Source organism: Wyeomyia smithii, chromosome 1, assembly GCF_029784165.1.
Source record: "Wyeomyia smithii strain HCP4-BCI-WySm-NY-G18 chromosome 1, ASM2978416v1, whole genome shotgun sequence".
NCBI classification, from domain to species: Eukaryota; Metazoa; Arthropoda; class Insecta; order Diptera; family Culicidae; genus Wyeomyia; species Wyeomyia smithii.
The window spans coordinates 54,645,374-54,666,831 of NC_073694.1; the positions used below are offsets into that span (position 1 = coordinate 54,645,374).

The 21,458-nt window shown below is 40.9% G+C and overlaps 2 protein-coding genes across 2 annotated transcripts; both read left to right on the forward strand.

The window, feature by feature from the left end:
- Positions 1 to 4,310: 4,310 nt before the first annotated feature.
- LOC129716753 (uncharacterized) lies at positions 4,311 to 8,114 on the forward strand. Its single transcript, XM_055666594.1, has one exon. It carries the CDS (start codon positions 4,311 to 4,313, stop codon positions 8,112 to 8,114), a length of 3,804 nt encoding a protein of 1,267 aa, XP_055522569.1.
- A 92-nt stretch (positions 8,115 to 8,206) lies between these two features.
- LOC129716754 (uncharacterized) lies at positions 8,207 to 9,658 on the forward strand. The gene has a single exon (XM_055666595.1). The coding sequence runs from the start codon at positions 8,207 to 8,209 to the stop codon at positions 9,656 to 9,658; it is 1,452 nt and encodes a 483-aa protein (XP_055522570.1).
- Positions 9,659 to 21,458: the final 11,800 nt, after the last annotated feature.

Consider the following 21,458-nt stretch of genomic DNA (forward strand, 5'->3'; position numbering starts at 1 on the left):
TAGGGGTTTTTTTTTTAAATTTTCTGGTCACTTTTTTCCATACGATGATTGGGGCCCTAATGCATACCATCAAACTCCGGCTAACAATAGCTCGTTTGAAGATTGCTTTTGCTTCACACTCGTTTGCATACAAAAGTAAAGCACAAATTTTGCTTTATGAAAAAAAAAAAGAACAGTCGTCGCCCTCCGCATCTTTTCGTATTCATTTAGAACGTTGTGTCATTCTAGTGTCTTGGTTTTCAAATTCATAAATTCGTTGAATTTTATTATGAAACCTTCAACTTTAGCGACACCACCTAATTCAATGTCTAGTAAGTTGTCAATTCATGGTGTTATACATGTATTTAAATGTCCTCTCTCAACCATAAAACCGGATTAGGAAGATAACATATATATGAAACAATTTTTTTTTCTTCATATATATTAAACAATGAAACATCGAAAATTACTAGGGGGCTGTCCACATACCACGTGGACAGCTTGGGGGGAGGGAGGTGGTTGTGTGATGTCCACGGTCCTTATAAAATTTTTATAATTTATATGAGCATTTGTCCACGGTGGGGAGGGGGGGGGTTTTCAAAATCGTTAAAAATCTGTCCACGTGGTATGTGGACAGCCCCTAGACGAAATGAAAATTGCAGCGAAAGACATTTTTCCTATAATGAACTTCAAATTTTCTGGAAACAATTCAACCCGAGATTTAAGCGATCACAGCGGAAGAAGATGATGCTGTTTATGATTTTTTCAATTTGTAATTAGTTTGTATTACTTATATTGTTTTAGTTTATTAAAAAAAATTATATTTTTAGGCAAAATTTGTTTAGTTCGAGGGGTTGTCCATAAATTACGTATTTTTTTGATGGGGAGGACGCCCGGTGGCACTACTTGTGGTCAAAGATCATATAATTTTATAAAAAAGGAATAAAATGCCAGAAAAATAAAAATTGGATTTCGTGCTTCATGGACGGCCCCAAACAAAAAATGGATGCCAAATTCGTGTTCAGCGCCCCAAAATTATGTAAATACCAAGTTTTTGTCGCATTTATCGTCACTTATTTTGCTTGGCCAGCCTTTGTATGGAGTCGCCCCACTGTGGAACGCGATCTGCATTAACGGATCTTCCGATGCTGCCGGCTGCTTCGATAGTTGGTTCCGGAATGCTTGTTTTGAGGTTTTTTTTTCGCAATTTTTGCACAATTACCTGTTTATCGCAAGAAAACAGGATCATTTTTAAAATATTTTCAAATAGTTTCTTTGATTTTTTTTTGGAAAATCAAAAATGTACGCAATGGAAAATTAAAAATGTTAGTAAACCAAAAACACTTTTCGGAAAGTTTACTAGTGCATATAGCTTGTCAAACGTATGTATATTTGATATACATCAAATAAGCATATTTTCTTAAAAAAAACATTGTGCTCAATTTTGCGATTGGCTTTACTTTACGAGTAGAGTAGTTATTTTCTTATTGAACGATCTGTGAGGGGTGCGACAACTTTATTCTATGATAAAAGTATTGTTAAGATTTATTCAATGTCTATTGGCGACCGTGCGATTTCTGGATTTGTGCTTTAGAACCAAGAAAATGATGATAGATTAAATTTTTAGCTAAGGCTAATATACACAGGAGACTGTTCTTCATGCGATGTTTGCTTAGAATTGATGTTCTTGGCCTCAAAAAGAATACAACTGGTTGGAAATTTTCAGCAGCATCTAGTAGACTGCTTACTGTCAAGAAAATACATATGAAACTGCAATTATATGAGATTCGGATTTGTTTCTAATTTGAGGTTATGTTTTTACAGGAGCTGGTACCTACCTGAGAGTACCTACCAACGTGTTGGAATTGCATTTTATTAGCTTAAATCTACCGTTTAGTGAAGAAATCTAAATTTTCAAAGCTTTCCGTTTTGCAAACTAGTGATAACTCACTGCAAATAGAATCTTGATAGGTTGAAATGTTGCCTACAAATCATCATCATCATTTTTACTGCAGCGCCAGCTGTCAGTCGAAGTCATTTTAATCGCCCATACAAAATCAACTGAGAGTTTCGCAGTTTTATGTCGACACTGAGCTGTTTTCTCAAATTTCTGAATTACTCCCTGTTTTAACACTTGCGTACCCGACCCCTCCGGAGCCGAAAAAATGAAATTTCTTTTACCTGCCATTCTGCAAGATCTGAACCGATTCTGATCGAAGCTTTTTCAAGAGATTTTATCAAGCAAATTCATCATAGTTTTTGGGACAGTAGGCGACATTTTGAAATGTTCCGTTGTTCCGGATTTATCGAGGGGAACCGTGGGGTAAGTACCCTTCCAGAGACACAGGCTAGATTAAATATGGTAGCGAAACCTTGCTTGCGACATATCAAACTTTAAGTTTTTGCAAAACAACACTATTGGCGAGTATTTGACCACTTGGGCGTGTTTTGGCCATTACTGGCCAAGTTCCGGAATTCGGTTCTGAGAATGGATCCGAGACCTAGCTTGCGGCATAACAAAAAACTCGAACAGGAACGGCCTTTAGTCGTCCAAGTGACCAAATATCGATCGTTAATAGTGTCCTTTTGCTAAGACTTACAGTTTGATATGTCGCAAGCAAGATTTCGCTACCGTTTTTAATCTAGCCTGTGTCTCTGGAAGAGTGCTTACCCCCCAGTTCCCCTACTGTCCCAAAAACGATGATAAATTTGTGATCTTTTGAAAAAGGTTCGATCAAAATCGGTTCAGAACTTGCAGAATGGCAGGTAAAAGAAATTTCATTTTTTCGGCTCCGGAGGATACGCTAGTGTTAATTGGGATATGAAGTAAAAATTTTGGTTACTGTATAAATTGTCATTCAGCTTAGGATCACGGGCTTAATAACTTAATTTACCTTAAGCACCATTTGTTTAAAGATCAATTGCGCTTCTGTCCTATTGATCTCAAAACAATGTCAAGCAACTATGATTCATGCTAAGTAGGACAAATTCATATCTTCCATTTAAAACGTTTGTAATAAATTTTAAATTTTGCAAATATATACAGCATACAAGTAAACAGTCGCTTTGGCAATGGAACAGCTTTTCGCGAAAAATCATTGCCAAAGCGGACCAATTATTTTACTGGCCGACCGCACACTGCGGCCTCCGGAACGGGTAAGGCGCTTGCTTCCATTAGCTAGCCTGTTTATTCGGTCAATATTTTCTGTGTGGTAGAGCATCGGCAGTTTTTCGATGTTCGGACAATTTCGCGGGAGCTCCGCTGGACCTCGCTTCCTGTGCTGACAGTGATGCGATGCACCATCATAACCGTAGCCGGTATGTGCAGTTCGTGCGGTAGGTCGAAAACGAGAGACACAGATCGGGAGAAAGAAAGCGAGGGTCTGCATGTTATCGCACTCGGTTTACATTTGGTTCGCATGTTTATTGTTTATATTGCAAATGGGTCGAGCTTGTTCGGCAGCTTTTTGCGGCACTGCTCTGCAACTACTGCCGCTGCAGTGCATTGGTTGATCGAAACCTCTTATCACTGTTCTAGCGCCGTTGACCGATCCGGCGAGCGATGGGGAACATTATTTTACAATTTTATGTGCGCTCTTCTGGATGCCTGATTGCGCTCTACTTTTTGGCGAGGTGATTTTTTTCAGATTCATACACGTGTGAATGGTAAGTTTTTAATGACCATAACTGACCGGTGCAATATTTATGCAAGGGAGAGGGTTGGTGGGCTGATATTTTTACGGGGAACTATAACTATTACGATAAACCGTCTTGATATACAGAGTAACATGTTTTTAAGAATCTGCTGGTTCCAGAAATCAACGTCGCCAGACTATTAAATACAGTGACTGGTGTGACGGAATCTAAGTACGTCTCGCCGTTGCCTTTTGTAATTCAATTTCTTTTAATGCCAAACTCTGTATCTCTCCTCATAACTCCAATTTGCGAATTTGTATACCTTTTGTTTAAATTTTTGAGTCTTGCTTCACACTATTCGATCATATAAAAGCCAATTGTAGTCAATAGAAATATATCAGTTGAATTTATTGTATCAAACGTGCCTCGCGTGTTTTATCCATCCGAACGAAATCCGTAGTTCTCTCCGACGCTTTTCGGACCGCGTAAAATCATATGGTCCTTCGAACCGGATTCGCGAAAGTTATCGTCGTGAACCGCATAGTGCCGATCAACCAAGTGTCGCGTGCAATTGGCCTCGTTGCCCGCCAATTCTACGGCCATTTAGTGCTTCTGCCGATCTGTGACACAGTGATCGAAATATTGTCCTTTTGTGGAACGAAAAGTTTCGAAGTGTGAACTACGTGATTTTCACGATGGAAAAGTTAATCCGCGAACGAAAATCTATCGAGCCACGTATCAAACGTGTGGCCGAAGCAGTGAAAAAACTAGAGACAGAAGCGGCTGAAGAAACCGAAGTGCAAACGGAACTCGAAGTGCTCGGTGAAATTTGGGCTGCATTTTGTACAGTGCACAAAAGAGTGTTGGACGCATGTGACGATGAGGATAAATATGCAGACGCTGTGCGAAATCAGTGCAATTTTGAACGCGCTTACATTGGACTGAAAAATCGCCTTGCGAAAGTGCTAAAAGCGGTGCAGAATCGCGATCGCAGTCAAGAAGAGCGATATCCGCCGCAAAGTGAAATAATTAACCAACTTGCACAGCAACAAGCAGAGTTACTCCGTATGATGGCGGGTAGAATGGCTGCTGGCGCTAGTGCATCCACTGCTGTTGCTGATAATGCCCACGATCCCATACCGCTGTCCGATCTCAAGCTGCCCCGCATGAACCTTCCTCTCTTCGCTGGGAACTATCTCGAGTGGCAGTCTTTTATCGATTTATTCAAGAGTATGGTTGACTCGAACCCATCGATCAAGGATAGTCAAAAATTGTATTTTCTCAAAACTCATCTCTCTGGAGAGGCTGCAACACTTATCTCCCATCTAAAAATTGAAGATGCAAATTACGCTCCGGCTCTGGCAAAGCTTAAAGATCGCTACGATAAACCACTCGAGATTGCTCACAAGCACATTGAACGCTTTCTCAACCAACAAGCCATGACGTCACCGTCTGCTCAAGCGTTACGTTCATTGCATGACGTCTCCGACGAGGTTGTTCGTGCTCTTCAAGCCATGCAAAGAGAGGATCGTGATACTTGGCTGCTGTTCATCCTCATCGGAAAACTGGATTCCGAAACCAAGCAGCTTTGGTATCAAAAGGTTACTGATATGGAGGAAGCTGGCATCACTCTGAAAGCTTTTCTCGCGTTCATCGACTCTCGCAGTTTCGCTCTGCAAGCTGCTCAGCCTACTAGACAACGAACTATTGCTGCTAGTAAGCTTCCAATTAAGCCGCAGTATAAGGGAGCAACCGCACTCGTCGCCACCAATACAACATCAAGTTGCGACGTTTGTGCCAAATCCTCTCATCATCTCTACCAGTGCGGTAAGTTCATCCACATGAGCTCAGAGGAAAGACTCGCTGTGTTAAGCTCTCACAGACTGTGCCGCAATTGTCTAAGAAAGCACCCAGGCGAACCTTGCAAATCGGGTAACTGTCGCAAATGTGGTTTACTACACCACCCCCACTTCGCCCTCACCCCTCAAGATCGCCAAACTCCTTCCGCATCGAATGCTGTTCCCTCAGGTGGTGGTTCGGCCGCCCAATCTTTGATTTCGGCCCTTGATTCCACTACTGAATTCGATGCCTCCAATGTACTACTAGCCACTGTGTCCATTAATGTACTAGACAAACATGGACGCCCCAACACATGTCGCGCTGTTCTGGATTGCGCGTCCCAAGTAAGTTTTATCAGCCAGACTTTCTGCAACGAACTTGGCCTCGATTTGTTAGAAGCAGACATGAATTTGGAAGGTATATCATCAACCCCCGCACATGCAGACAAATGTGTGCAAATCATCGTTGAATCGCGATGCACGGACTATCGTACCGCGGTTCCTTGCATGGTGCTCAACAAAATCACAAATACTCTACCCATCAAAACAGCGAACACCGACGGTTGGCCTATTCCAGGTTCGATCACCCTGGCCGATCCGCTATTTCATCGCCCCGGTAAGATTAGCGTGCTTCTTGGCATTGAACTTTTCTTCCAGTTACTTGAGCCTGGAAAAATTTCACTGAGCTCTGACGACAGTTTGCCCACTTTACAAAACACTAAGTTAGGGTGGGTGGTTGCTGGTCGATATCGGTATCCCACACCACAAGTGACGACTACTACATGCTTGTTAGCCACCACTGACGACAGCTTGAACCAGCAACTGCAACGATTCTGGGAATTAGAGGAATATGCACCAGTTTCACCTCATCTTAGCGACGAGGAAAAACGCTGCGAGGATCCCTTTTACAAGCACACCGTGCGAGACGATGATGGAAAATTTATTGTACGGCTACCGTTTCTGGATTCTCCGAGCCTACTTGGTGATTCGCGTCAAATTGCCGAAAAGCGACTAAGTCACATCGAACGAAAGTTGCAACGGAACCCTCATCTAAAGCTGGAATACCATGCCTTTCTCCGTGAGTACCTTGAGTCCGGCCATATGACACTCATCGAGAATCCTCCGAACGATGCTATTTATCTCCCGCATCATTGTGTGGTAAAGGAATCGAGTTCCACCACAAAATATCGCGTTGTCTATGATGCTGCAGCGAAGACTACCAGCGGCTTGTCCCTTAACGATATTCTCATGGCTGGCCCGGTACTGCAAGATTCGCTAGTGGATATTCTTCTTCGCTTTCGTTTTCCGCTGATTGTTTTCACCGGTGATATCAAGCAAATGTACCGTATGATTAAACTGGCCGATTGCGATTATTTGTGCATTGTTTGGCGGTGGGGCAATAATGAACCTGTGCAGGCCTACCGATTAAACACAGTCACTTATGGGACGAAGAGCGCATCGTACTTGGCGACAAAGTGCCTGCAACAATTATCGGAATCGTACAGACAGCAGTATCCGACAGCGGTTGGGAAGGCAGAAAGGGGCACCTACGTCGACGACGTGTTGTTGGGAGCTGACTCCGAAGAAGAAGCAGTCTTACTACGGCAGCAAGTAACGAAGATTTTCGCCTCAGGTGGTTTCCACCTGCGGAAGTGGGCATCAAACAGTGCAGCAGTACTCCAGGACATCCCGGCTGAGGATATAGAAATGCAGCTACCCATCGAACTCAACGACACTCGCACCATCAAGGCTCTTGGCATACACTGGCAGCCGTGCAGCGACGTATTCCAGTTCTCCAGCTCAACGCACAAGATCTTTCAGCCCACAAAGCGGACCATGCTTTCGCAAATCGCCAGCATTTTCGACCCCCTAGGCTTACTAGCCCCGATAGTCATCAAAGCGAAAATGGTCATGCAGCAACTGTGGGAGCTGAAGGTGGACTGGGACGAAACACCCCCGGGTGAGTTGGTTCAAAATCGGTTAGTATTTGTGCAAAGCCTTTCCGATCTGAATTCATTACAGGTACCACGTCGAGTGATTGGCATGCGTCAAGCCTCTCGCGTCTATCTGCACGGCTACAGTGATGCATCCGAGCGAGCCATGGGTGCTTGCCTCTACATTCGGGCCATCTGTGGTTGCGGCAATACATCATCGCACTTGCTGTGTGCGAAATCCAAGACAGCACCGATTGGGAATGGACGAACAACATTACCCCGCTTGGAGTTGTGTGCGGCAGTGACTCTGTCCTGGCTGATAGCGAATGTGATGAAGGCAAACCCTATACATTTCCATGAAGTGCGGGCTTTTTCGGATTCAACTGTTGCACTGGCATGGATTCACGGAGGAGCTTCGAGATGGAAAACATTTGTTGCCAACCGGGTGGCAGAAATCACTACGATCCTACCTGCAATCAATTGGCATCATGTAGATACACACAGCAACCCAGCCGATGTAATCTCACGTGGTGCTCTGCCAGAGCAATTGATCAACAATTCCCTTTGGTGGCATGGACCAGGCTGGATCAAGTCACTCAACACCGACGAAGTTACACTCACTTGTGCTCTTGACGCCACTCAACAACGACAAGTGAAAAGGGAGCAACGATCGACTGCCGTGGCGTGTTTGCTGTATACGAAAACCAATTTATCGACGACATGCTAGCCCGATACTACCCAAATTTACAGCTTCTTTTGCGCATCACAGCGCGAATGCTACGTTTCTCCCATCGAGAGCAGAGAGTATCAAATCGCCTTATGCCCCAAGAGATTGAGAATGCCATGGAAGTCTATATACGACACGCGCAGAATCAACATTACCAACAAGAGATCAATCGCCTAGAACGCAAAGGTGAAGTAAATCGTAGCAGCTCTCTTCGCCAGTTGAAGCCTTATCTGGATGAACGACATCTTCTCAGGGTGGGCGGTAGGCTGCAACTTTCAGAGCTAAGTTACAACACGAAGCACCCGATATTGCTGCCGCGCCACTCAATCCTCACCGCACTCATTCTCTATCACGAGCACCACGAACAACTCCACTGTGGTCCGCAATCACTGCTGAATGCTGTACGGCGACGGTTTTGGATTGTCGGAGGAACGAGTGCTGCACGCAAGACTTGTCGATCCTGCGTCGAATGTATGCGTGCAAGACCTACACAATTGCATCAGCTGATGGGACAGATTCCTGTAGATCGCCTAGCACCGAATCCCCCCTTCTCTATCACCGGCATTGATTATGCTGGGCCTGTTAACATCATCAATCGGCGTACACGTGGCGCTACATCTAGCAAAGGCTACATAGCACTTTTCGTGTGCTTTTGCACCCGTGCCGTGCATCTTGAAGCTGTGTCGGACCTCAGTACATCTGCCTTCATTGCTGCATTCATCCGTTTTAGCAGCCGATACGGATTGCCGAGCAGAATTCACTCGGACAACGCTACCAACTTTCGGGGAGCAGCCCGAAAGTTCCGCGAATTATACCGACACATCAACGAAACCGAACGGAACGATCAAGTGACCGACTTCTTCTCCAACAAGGGAATTGAGTGGAAGTTCATTCCTGCGCGATCCCCACATCACGGGGGCCTCTGGGAGGCAGGCGTGAAGGTAGCGAAATCTTTTCTGAGCAAAATCGGTGGTGATGCTTGTTTCACATTCGAAGAACTGAGTACCGTTCTCGCGCAAGTTTCGGCTTGTATGAACTCTCGGCCGATTTCTCCTCTCTCTAATGACCCGAACGACCCTCAACCTCTCACACCAGCCCATTTTCTTATCGGTCGACCACTACATTCTGTGCCGGAGATCAATCAGTTAGAACGTCATATCGGTTCCCTCAGCAGATGGGAGTTTGTTCAACGCATCGCACAACAGTTTCGAGCTCGGTGGCAGAAAGAATATGTGCTATCCCTTCAGCGCATGGCAAAGTGGCAGAAAGCAGCTCCGAATATTTCAGCAGGAGATTTTATGCTGTTGGTGGACGACAACGAGAAGCCTAAGCAATGGCCGATGGGCCGCATTGTCGGCACTTTCCCTGGAACCGATGGCCACGTCAGGGTGGTGGATGTCAAGACTGCCAATGGTACCACGCGGCGAGATGTACGACGACTTCGGCGCATCCCGTTGGATGATGACGAGTACGTGCCAGGACGGAATGGAGCGGAAATTCCCAGACGTAATTTGGTGGGCGGTTTATGGTGTGACGGAATCTAAGTACGTCTCGCCGTTGCCTTTTGTAATTCAATTTCTGCCAAACTCTGTATCTCTCCTCATAACTCCAATTTGCGAATTTGTATACCTTTTGTTTAAATTTTTGAGTCTTGCTTCACACTATTCGATCATATAAAAGCCAGTTGTAGTCAATAGAAATATATCAGTTGAATTTATTGTATCAAACGTGCCTCGCGTGTTTTATCCATCCGAACGAAATCCGTAGTTCTCTCCGACGCTTTTCGGACCGCGTAAAATCAGTGACTATACTCACCATATTTTATCAAAAAAAAAAAAAACAAGAAAGACGCTGATAAAAAATTTTACATATTGAAATACTCTTGGGGTGTGAATAATGCTTAGACGAATTCATAAAAAATTGATGACGAAAGACATTTTGATCAGTTCGTTTTTTTTGGGAAGACTGAGAAAAAATACCAGTTGAAATTTTCAATCATGTCAAATGTCAATTTTGTTTTAATTGGCGATACATGGTTTTCATCATGCAAACTAGGTCGTCGAGCTCTGCTCACGATGTTCTGCATATTTTCAATGGTCGCCGTGATGATAACAACCGACTGTTGTCGTTTCTCACCACCTCGAAACAATATTCATTTTTTTCGGCCAGTTGTCAGTGATGAATATCCCATACTATACACTGATGCGGTTGGTGGCTATTATGTTTACGATGTAATTAATTAACACCGTGTTTTCCCTCGTTGGGATCGTCCGGGGGAGAGTGAGTCCAGTGGGTTGACCACATACACAGCTGAGTGGTAAATTTTAATGAGAAAAATATGTTCGAAAAGAGGTTTTCACCGTTGGAAAACATGGTGAAAATTGTGTCCCAACACAGCCACAAACGTAGCCAAACAGCCGAAAACAAGCGCTGTTCTGTTCACCTTGTAAAATTTTGTGTGTGGTAAGTTGTCAATTTTGATTCACTGAAAGTGAAGTTTGTGTTATGTGCATTCTTAGGTTAAATGCAATCAATTTATGCAAATGCAGCCATTACAGTTTACAGTTTTGGTGTCAATTTCCGGCGTGGAATCAAACTTATCGTAATCACCATCGAAAATATGAAATGTAATTATCATTATATTTATTAAAATCCCAAGTCGTTATAAGCCGCATATTTCGAAACGAGTCGAGCGATTCGCCGAAACCATTAGCGAATCAATTTCGACGGAGAAATCGTTGCAAATGCGATTATAATAAATTCAGTAAAACTTCTAAACGCTATCAGTGCATCAGAACCTACCCTGGCTGAATCCAATTTTAATAGATTTCGCTGAAACGGACTAAAAAAAGGTGCATTGGTCAGCATCAGCGTCCGGAGAACACCGACCGGCGGGCGCTCGTCGCTCGATCCGAAGAATTTGACGAACGTTATGAGTTATACTGGGAGCCTTTGCCAGGACGAAACTCGTCGTCACCGTGCAGGATAGCGAGCTGCCCAGCCGAACTGCGCCATCAATTATCTTCAATTTTCGATTGGCCTAGCAATTTTATAATCACTTTTTACCCAGTGTTTTTCTGCTGTCGCAGTCGCGTGATTTCCCCACACGCCACTGCGTCGGCGTCTCGCGTTGTCACCACCTCGGTCTGCGGAAAAGTCCGGAATAGACTGACGTCTGATTCGCATATTTTGCGACGTGAAGAACTACGGTTACGGCTATTTATGGGGTCCTGGGTGGCACCCAGGTTCACAGAGCTTTGGACGTAACTGGGCAATTTTAAAGTAATCAGAATGGATGTAGTTTTTATACACTACATATTAGACTTTGTTAAACAGTTTTTTTTTAATTTCTGGCTATCAGACCAATAATTGAAACTACATACTTTTTATCTTATTGGTTGCCCACAATAAAACCAGCGACCACCTCCATTCAATTATACTCTAGACAGATAACCAATGGATATGGATTTGAAATTGAGTTCGTCATAGTGAGTTAGTGAGGTCGAGTCACCATCAAAAATCAACGATTCAAAATTCACCGTAAGCCATACACCAGAGTAACTATATAAACGCCAAAAATTGTATTTTCGGGATCCCACCCCAGACACAGTTTTTGAATCCAAGATAGAGACTTTCGTATTCTGGAAAACAGCCATATCGGGTCTCCTACGAAAGACGAAAATTAAAAGGCAGAATCATGAAAGGCAGAATCACGTAAGGCAGAATTACGAAAGGCAGAATATTTAATAAGGCAGAATAACGAATGGCAGAATCACAAAGAGCACAAATGGCAGAATCAAAAAAGGGTCTATTTTCTTTTTAACAACACACACTCGCGCTCTTTGGACGGCTCTATTGTCCAAGTGTATGCTGTCCTTACTCGCTACCGCTCGTTCGGACTTAACTTAGGGAAAGAAAATCTGTTTGAATAATCCTAGAGAACCAGTAGATCAGTCGTTTGTAAGCGAGAAGCCGCCGCTTCCGACGGCGGGTCGGCGACCGGCTCGGACCGCGGAAACCACGGCGGCTTTGTGCCGCCTCGATTCCTTGCCCTCGATTATGCGATTTCCTCATTCATATTTGCCATTCAAAATTATATTTTGCTCTGTTTAACGGCGCAGGAAGGCTTTTTAGACTTTGGAAACTTGTGAAAAAAATCCGCCGAGCATTGCTTTTTTCACAAGGTTTTTAAAGTTCTACGTCATCACAGTTAACAAATAATTTTCTTTAAACCGGAGATTCAAACCATTATCCGTACCTGTTTATATTTCATTACAGGTATGTTCCGTTTTTGGCAACACGTTCCTCGATTTTCAGTTGCCAAAAACGGAACATTACATTCACCCTAAAGTGTATTTAATTTTGTCTCACGAGTGAAAACGCAACTGATCACTTGAGACGCAACGAAGGATTAGTCCCATATATTCTTCTTCTTCTTGTCATATTGCTGAAGAAACATTGGGTATTATTGAGTGAAGTGCTCATTTATGCTTGAGAGAAGCTGCTTTGTGAAGAAAGTTTTGTTATTATTTAATCTCTTCCAGTAATTTATAACCAAAAGAATTAAACAGAATTTTCCACGGAACAGCGTCCAAAATATGTAGAAAGACAACAACGTGAAAAAACAGTGCTGTTTGTTCTTGTAGCTTTTTATCTTCACAAAATTAAAATCGCTCAAAAAGCTACCATTGATAGTTTGTTATAAAATTTTGAGTAAATCTAGTCGATTATCTTTATCTTAAGAAATATTATTCACTAAATAAAACGTGAAGATTTTTTTTTGTATTTTCGTGAAGATAGGTTCCGTTTCGCATCAATGTTATTTTTTTCGAAATTGTGGAAATTTGGTTGTATCAAATATTTATAGTTACTTTTTTTTATATTATAGTTTACTTTTTCAATGAAAATATTTCGAAAAACAGTTCTTTCCTTGTCTTGTTCTTGTTGAGTAAATTATGTTTCTAAAGTTGGAGACAAACTTTTCATTATTCATATAAACAAGAAGAAAACATGGGAATTATCTTTTATTTACAAATAATTGCATGCGTGGTGTGAATTGTCTAACTAAAAAACTAGTGTCTAAAAAAAATCTGAGAATATCTTTTTTCAAATCATTTTTGGTTTTTCATTATTTAGATATATCGATATATGGAAAAGAGGTTCAAACTTCAGACCTTTTTAAATGATAGTCTGGATGAATTTTCAATAAAAACCTAAATTAATCCACCCAGCGGTCAGACCCAGCCTTTCTCATTCAATTTTTTATTTGTAAAAATAGATTTACATGATCGCTTCAATCCAATAAATGTATATTCACTCTTTAGGTTCTAAAATATTGATGTTGTAATCTTTACATATAAAAATGCAGTCAAGTCTGTCTGTCGGTCTGATCCATTAGGCCCGAAAACTACCGAACCGATCGACGTGAAAATTTGTATGTAGGGGTTTTCTGGGGTTTCTCTTCTGGAAGGAAGGGGTCCCATACAAATGAAACATAAATTTCTGCACAACTCAAGAACAAACCAAGCAAATGAAACCGAATTTGGCATGTGGATGTTTTAAGGGGTAACTAATATGTCCATAATAGTTGGATGAAACACAAATTTGTGCACATCTCGAGAACTAATCAACCAAATGGAACAAGACTTGGCCGGTAAATGTTTTTAGTGGTAACAAATATGTACATAATGGTTTGAAACCCGACTCCCTCTTCTATAAGGGAGGGATCCCATGAAAATGAAACACAAATTTCGCACAGCTCAAGAACCAATCAAGAAAATACAACCAAATTTGGTATGTGAATGTTTTTAGAGGTAACAAATATGTCCATAATGGTTTGACGCCCCTCCCTCTTCTAGAAGTACATGTTTCTTCTCAAATTTCTGCACATCTCGTGAACTAATCAACTAAATGGAACCATATTGGCAGGTGAATGTTTTTAGTGGTAACGAATATGTTCCATAATCGACCTCAGACAACATTTTGGATTGTAAGATGGCAACTTCCGGTTTCTGGAAAACAGCCGAAAATGGCCGATTTCCACCCAATTAAATAATAGCCGGATCTAGAATAATACACAGGAGCTAAAATCGACCACAGATAGCATTTTAAATTCTAAGATGGTGACTTCCGGTTTCTGAAAACAGCGGCAAATGACCAAATACCACCCAATATGGGTATTTCCGGAACCGTAATGATGCACTGGAGCCACAAATCGACTTCAGACAACATTTTGAATTGTAAGATGGCAACTTCCGGTTTCTGGAAAACAGCCTGAAATGGACGATTCCCATTAAATATTAGTATTTCTGGAACCAGAAAGATGCACAGAAGCTAAAAATTGATCACAGACACAATCTTGAATTTTAATATGGTGACTTCCGGTGTCTGGCAAACAGCCGGAAACGACCAAATACCATTCAATATGAATGTTTTCGGAACCAGAATTACGCCCAGATGACAGAAATTGAGATCACAGGGAATTTTAAAGTCCAAAATGACGACTTTCGGCTTCTGAAAAACAGTCCAAAGTGATCAAATATCACCCAATAGGAGTTTTTCTTCAACCAGTATCCTAAATACCATTTTGAAATCCAAGATGGCGACTACCGGTTTGTGAAAAACAGCCTAAAATAAACAAATACAGGGGGTAGACAAAATGATTGAGACAGGCAAAATTTTGTTAAAATTCAAACGATCAGAACTTCACGAAAAATGAATCAATTTTGACGAATCAGGTTTCATTTTACTGGAAAACTATCCTACTTTAAAAATATTATGTGAGGACTTGATGCGGCCAATGGACACCGGAAATGTTCCAGATTTTAGGAGTGTGTGTCAAAATGTTCATTTTTGCAACGCTTAGAACTTTTTCTGACAGCTAGTTTCTTGTAGATTTCTATGTTGTCAATAAACTAGAATTCATTCCGAGTTCATTGATACCCAAAGGTTGGAAATCCGTCAAGGAACCATCGAGATACGAATTATTTAATTATGAGTGTTGTTTTTGGCAGGTTTTTTTTCCTGTTGGGTGCATACATATGTATTCCATTGCGGCCAGTTTGTAGCCTTGTGCAGTATCTGAGGCCCTAAATATTGTAAATGTACTGGTAAGAGCGGCAAACATAACGAGTGGTAGTGTAGTTTCATATATACAGTGTACGAGGCACCCGACTGGGTGGTAGTTGCAACGTCACGATCATAATTTTTCTTCGGCAAGTTCATGATGCAACGTCATCACTTTCCATCTACGGAAGGAGGAATTGATATCTGACTAAGCTCGGTGTGGTAAGCGGGTTTTCAACAATCAGTATACAGTCAAACTCTCCTTCACTCGATATTATGTATTTGGGCCACTTTACTCGTATTTTTTTTTCAAAAAATTTACCTGACTAACTCTATACCCTCGCTAGCTCGTTGATCCCTGTTTCTTCGAAATCGAGTTAGGGAGAGTTAACTGCAATACCATGGATGTTTACTTGTATGAGTGACACAAGCGTTTTCACAAATTTCTACTCATATTTGAACATTTCAATAGAAAGGGAACACATACTGTTTCATTGCATCATTGTTTACTTTTAAAAATGTTTAGCAATGTCATTCAGCTAATGGTGGACCTACTCCGTACTAATAAATGAAGTACAGTAATTCGAGATTGCTCTTTTACATATCCGAAATCCTAAACACATCCATTCCTCTTTTCAGAAGTTGTTTTTATGACATACCGCTTGTGCAGAGTAGTGTTTATTATTTCCGAAAATCCTTCTTCCACAAAAATGGTTGCATCTCGATGGTCCCTTGGCGGATTTTCAACCTTTGGGTACCAATGAACTCGGAATGAATTCCAGTTTATTGGCAACATATAAGCCTGTAAGAAGCTAGCTGTCAGAAAAAGTTCTTCCTGTAAAATGAAACCTGTTTCGTCAAAATTGATTCATTTTTCGAGAAGTTCTGACCTTTTGAAAATTGACAAAATTTTGCCTGTCTCAATCATTTTGTCTACCCCCTGTACTATTCAATATGAGTATCTCTGGAACCAGAATGATGCAAGGAGCTAACAATTCGCCTCAGGCACCATTTTGAATTGCTAAATGGCAACTTATAGGCAACAGTCGGAAATGACCGAATAATACTCAATATGGATATTTCCGTAAACGTGATGATGCATAGAAACCAAACATTGACCCTGGACACTATTTTGAGTTTGAAGACGACCACTTTCAGTTTCTGGAAAACAACCAAAAATACCTCCCAATATGGGTATTTCCGGTGTCAGATTGATGCCAGAAAGTCTGCTGATAATGACAGAATACCACCCAATATGAATATATTCAGAATTAAGACGATGTACAGAAGCCAAAAGACGAGAATGTTGTCATTTCGATAAAACCAATCATTTCAAACGACTTGTTATTTGACTTTGATCATATCCTATGGCCGATTCGTCGTGCATTTGCATTTGCATTCAAACAAACCGCGAGGAATCAATGAACTTGGAACGTTCAAATAGTACGAAACCACATTTAAATCATGTTGAGGCCACATAAATCGATCAAAGCAGGTATAGTTTTAAACAGTATTCGAATTTCTCTTCTTTCCATAACTTTTGAGCCACATATCAAATTGTTATGAAGTTTGTTATTTGTAAGTTTGAGAGATGACTCGTTCGTATGACACTAGTTATGTTCAAATAAGTCATGTAATCTTTGAGATAATAGACTTTCGTTGTTTTATTAACAATTTAATACATAACGGTTGCTTATATTCGATTATAATCAAATGAAATGGGAACGTGTAGGGCAGCCAAACCTTGAAACCACGTGTTCAATCATAATTCATCAGTTAACCCTTAACTAGCCCGCTCATCTGATAATAATAATCAAATCGGTTGTGTAGTTTCTGAGATAATGAAGTTTCGTGATTTTCACAAGTCGGCACATTACAAATGAAGTTACAGTTCGATTACAGGAAATTTCAATAGGGTCTTCTAAGGCAGCTAGACCATTCATTTGTCACTAATTTTGTGGAAATCGGGTTGGCCATCTCTGAGAAAAGTGAGTGAGTCCAAGTAGTCTTCGGTTTGAGCGGGGGCCTAGTGTGGTTGGTAACGTCTCCGTCAACCACGCTCGACGCCTGGGTTCGAATCCCACCGCCGACATAGGTGTCGATGGTTGTGAGGTGGCGTGATCCACTCACAACCAACCTACCTGGTCTAAATTCAATCCTAGCCGACACCGGGAGATTTTCTGAGGCGAAAAATCTCTGGGATCACGCCTTCCATCGCATGAGGAAGTAAAGCCGTTGGCGCCGGTCCGTTAATAAACGGGTCGTGAGTTAGGGTCCTTGGTGTGGAGTCGCCTCCCTGGGCGTCGGTGATTGGCCACAACAGTGGCGGAACTAGACCGACGGAAAATAAACGAGAATAAAAAAAAAAAAAAAAAGTAGTCTTCGGAATATGTTCCTTTGCATAGCCGGATTTCACATTTTTAAACATAACAGGCAAAGTAATAATTCGATTGCACAACGAATCAATAGGGTCTTATGGGGCAATTAGACCTTCCATTTGACACTGATTTTATGAAAATCGGTACAGCCATCCCTGAGAAACATGAGTGAGATTAAACAGTCTTCAGAACACGTTTCTTTTCATAACTTTTGAACCACAAGTTCAATCTTTATGAAATTCAAAATATAAGAGTTTTCTAGATAGCCCGTTCTTTTGAGACCAATTTTGTTCAAATCGGTTGTGTAGTTTCTGAGATATTGATGTTTCATGATTTTCACATTTTTAAACATAACCTCTAAATTAAAAATCCGATTACAATAAAATTCAATAGGGTCTTATGGGACAACAAGACCTTTCATTTGCAATTAATTTCATGAAAATCGGTCCAGCCATCTCTGAGAAAAGTGAGTGAGAATAAAAATCTGCACATACACACACACACACACACACATACGCACACACATACAGAAAATGCTCAGCTCGTCGAGCTGAGTCGAGTGATATATGCCATTCGGCCCCATGGAGCACTTTTATACTTTCGGTTTTGCAAGTGATTGCTATACCTTTCTAGGAGAAAGGCAAAAAGTATGCGAAGTTTTCTAGTGTAGTACAACCTACACACGCACAAATGTTCATTAAACTCTAAGAGAACCTTGCCAGCCTCTCAGTCGATTAGTCAAAAATGTGTCGTATATTGTATGTATTTACACTAGTACAGAACTATGAGGATTAGTTTTGAGCTGCCAATCAGTGAAAGATTAGAAAGAATTAAAAAAAAAACGGAACCAAAAGTTGCCAAAAACGGAACTTACCTGTACCTATTTCCGTCACTGATTGTGGCGCTGTTAACTTTCACTTTCGATTGGGTCCTGGAGTTTTCACGGCTTTCTGATTTTAATGTATCATCTGAAAGTGTGTATTTTATTTTTGAGCAAACGTGAAACGTGACAAAAAATTGATCGTTGTCTTTCGATTTTAAAATAGAGAATAAAAAATTGCTCGAAATGTGATATATGACAGTTCGCTCCTATACTGTACCAATGAGGTATATACAGGCGAGGAAGAAGAAGACATTTGTCTGTATTAGTAACAAAAATAGGCAAAACACGTGATTTTGGGTAGTAACGTAAATCTCGGTCAACGAGAAAATGCCATTTGAAACGGTATTTTGCATTGTTTAATGGAGCAGAAGGGAATTTTCAGCTTAAAACTTTCGAACTTGCGGAAAAATTATGAAAATCTTCCACACTATTCGTTTTTTTTCACGTTATGTTCAGGAAACCCAAAATCTTTTCAAACTATATATAAAAACTGGTATAGCTTGAAGACCCAATTGAAAATTATTCGTTTTCTTTTCGCGCACTTCCGCGAATTCCAGTTTATTGGCAACATATAAGCCTGTAAGAAACTAGCTGTCAGAAAAAGTTCTTCCAGTAAAATGAAACCTGTTTCGTCAAAATTGATTCATTTTTCGAGAAGTTCTGACCTTTTGAAAATTGACAAAATTTTGCCTGTCTCAATCATTTTGTCTACCCCCTGTACTATTCAATATGAGTATCTCTGGAACCAGAATGATGCAAGGAGCTAACAATTCGCCTCAGGCCTTTTCTGAGGCGAAAAATCTCTGGGATCACGCCTTCCATCGCATGAGGAAGTAAAGCCGTTGGCGCCGGTCCGTTAATAAACGGGTCGTGAGTTAGGGTCCTTGGTGTGGAGTCGCCTCCCTGGGCGTCGGTGATTGGCCACAACAGTGGCGGAACTAGACCGACGGAAAATAAACGAGAATAAAAAAAAAAAAAGTAGTCTTCGGAATATGTTCCTTTGCATAGCCGGATTTCACATTTTTAAACATAACAGGCAAAGTAATAATTCGATTGCACAACGAATCAATAGGGTCTTATAGGGCAATTAGACCTTCCATTTGACACTGATTTTATGAAAATCGGTACAGCCATCTCTGAGAAACATGAGTGAGATTAAACAGTCTTCAGAACACGTTTCTTTTCATAACTTTTGAACCACAAGTTCAATCTTTATGAAATTCAAAATATAAGAGTTTTCTAGATAGCCCGTTCTTTTAAGACCAATTTTGTTCAAATCGGTTGTGTAGTTTCTGAGATATACTATTCGTTTTTTTTTCACGTTATGTTCAGGAAACCCAAAATCTTTTCAAACTATATATAAAAACTGGTATAGCTTGAAGACCCAATTGAAAATTATTCGTTTTCTTTTCGCGCACTTCCGCCCGAGATGCCAATGTGCCAGTCATAACTGAATTTTTCAATCTTCAAGTATCCAGGCGAACAGTTGAATCCTAAAATTATCTATGTACAGAGTCTGTAATTTGTATCGCTAGTAAGTTAAAAAATGCCAATACAAACTTTTATACACGCTATAAAACGATACAACGAGCTGGGAAATTTAGAGGACCGTTCAGGAAGAGGCAGAAAAAGAACCACTAGGACCCCTGGGAACCGGATAGTTATTCGTCACCGGATTAACCGCGATTTTAGAAGGTCAATTCGAAAAATGGCAAAATCATTAAAAATTGACCCGAGATTTGTACGGACTATTCTTTACAAAAATTTAGGATTACGTTGTTCCAAGTTTCCGAAAAATCATTACCTAAATGACAGGATGAAAGAAAATCGGTACCGAAAATCGGAGATTATGTTGAAAGAAATTATCGATGGACGCCATCGCACAATTTTATTCACCGATGAGAAAATTTTCACTGTGAAGCAATTCCATAACCACCAAAATGACCCTCAGCTTTTGTCTAAAGGCTCTTCTAAGCGTATGAACGTAGCTCGATCACATCATCCAGTTTCGATGATGGTTTGGGCGGGAATTACGGCTACCGTTAAAACCTCCTTAATATTTTTTGAAAAGGGTGTAAAAATCAATCAATTTGTTTACCAAAAACTTTTAAACGACACAGTGGCACCTTGGGCACGCGTAAATTTCGGTAAAACTTAATGGACATTACAACAAGATTGGGCTCCATCGCATGGAGCGGAAAAAGACTGGAACTCTGTAGCAGACTTTTTTTTAACTAACGATTGAGGCGTGCGTTGAAGCCAAGGGTGGACATTTCGAGTCCGCGATGTAAATATTACAAACCATGCTAATGTATTTACATTTGGTATAAATATGTTCTTGTTCAAAATAGAAAGAATAAAGTTATGACTAAAACATTGAACACGGATAATGTTTCCTCGCCCTGTATATTTTCTCCTCCTATGAAACTCAGTCATTGATGACTCAAACATTGATGACATATGCTATGAAAAAAAGCAAAGCATTGGTGCTACATTCCGTATCGGAACTCGACCTTCTGTTAATTATACACAGACTTCGCAGCCTACTGTTAAGTGTACAGGACAATTGCGGGGGTGGCGCTACGATCCTACTGACACTAACAGTCTCTCCCGAGCCGAGACTCGAACCTACGACGACTGGCTTGTTAGGCCAGCATCGTACCTCGAGACCAGCTGGGAGACATGCTATGACATGATTATAATTAAAAAAAAAACATTAAAAATAACACAACACAGAGTGTAGAGATATTTCAAAACTATCTGTAACCTAAGCGCAAAATTACTGAATATTCACTATCGTGACCTACGACACGGCTCCCTTTTGTAATTTACAATCCCCGTATGTAAAACTGATACTCGATTCGATGGCATTTACAAAAAATTTATCTCAAGCAAAATGTAAAGTAATATTTTATGAAAAGTTATATTTGGAATCATTATTCTCCCAGTTTTATTTTCAACATTCTAAGGAATTATTCGAAAATTGTATTGGCAACCCTGTCTTCAGCTGTCAAAACC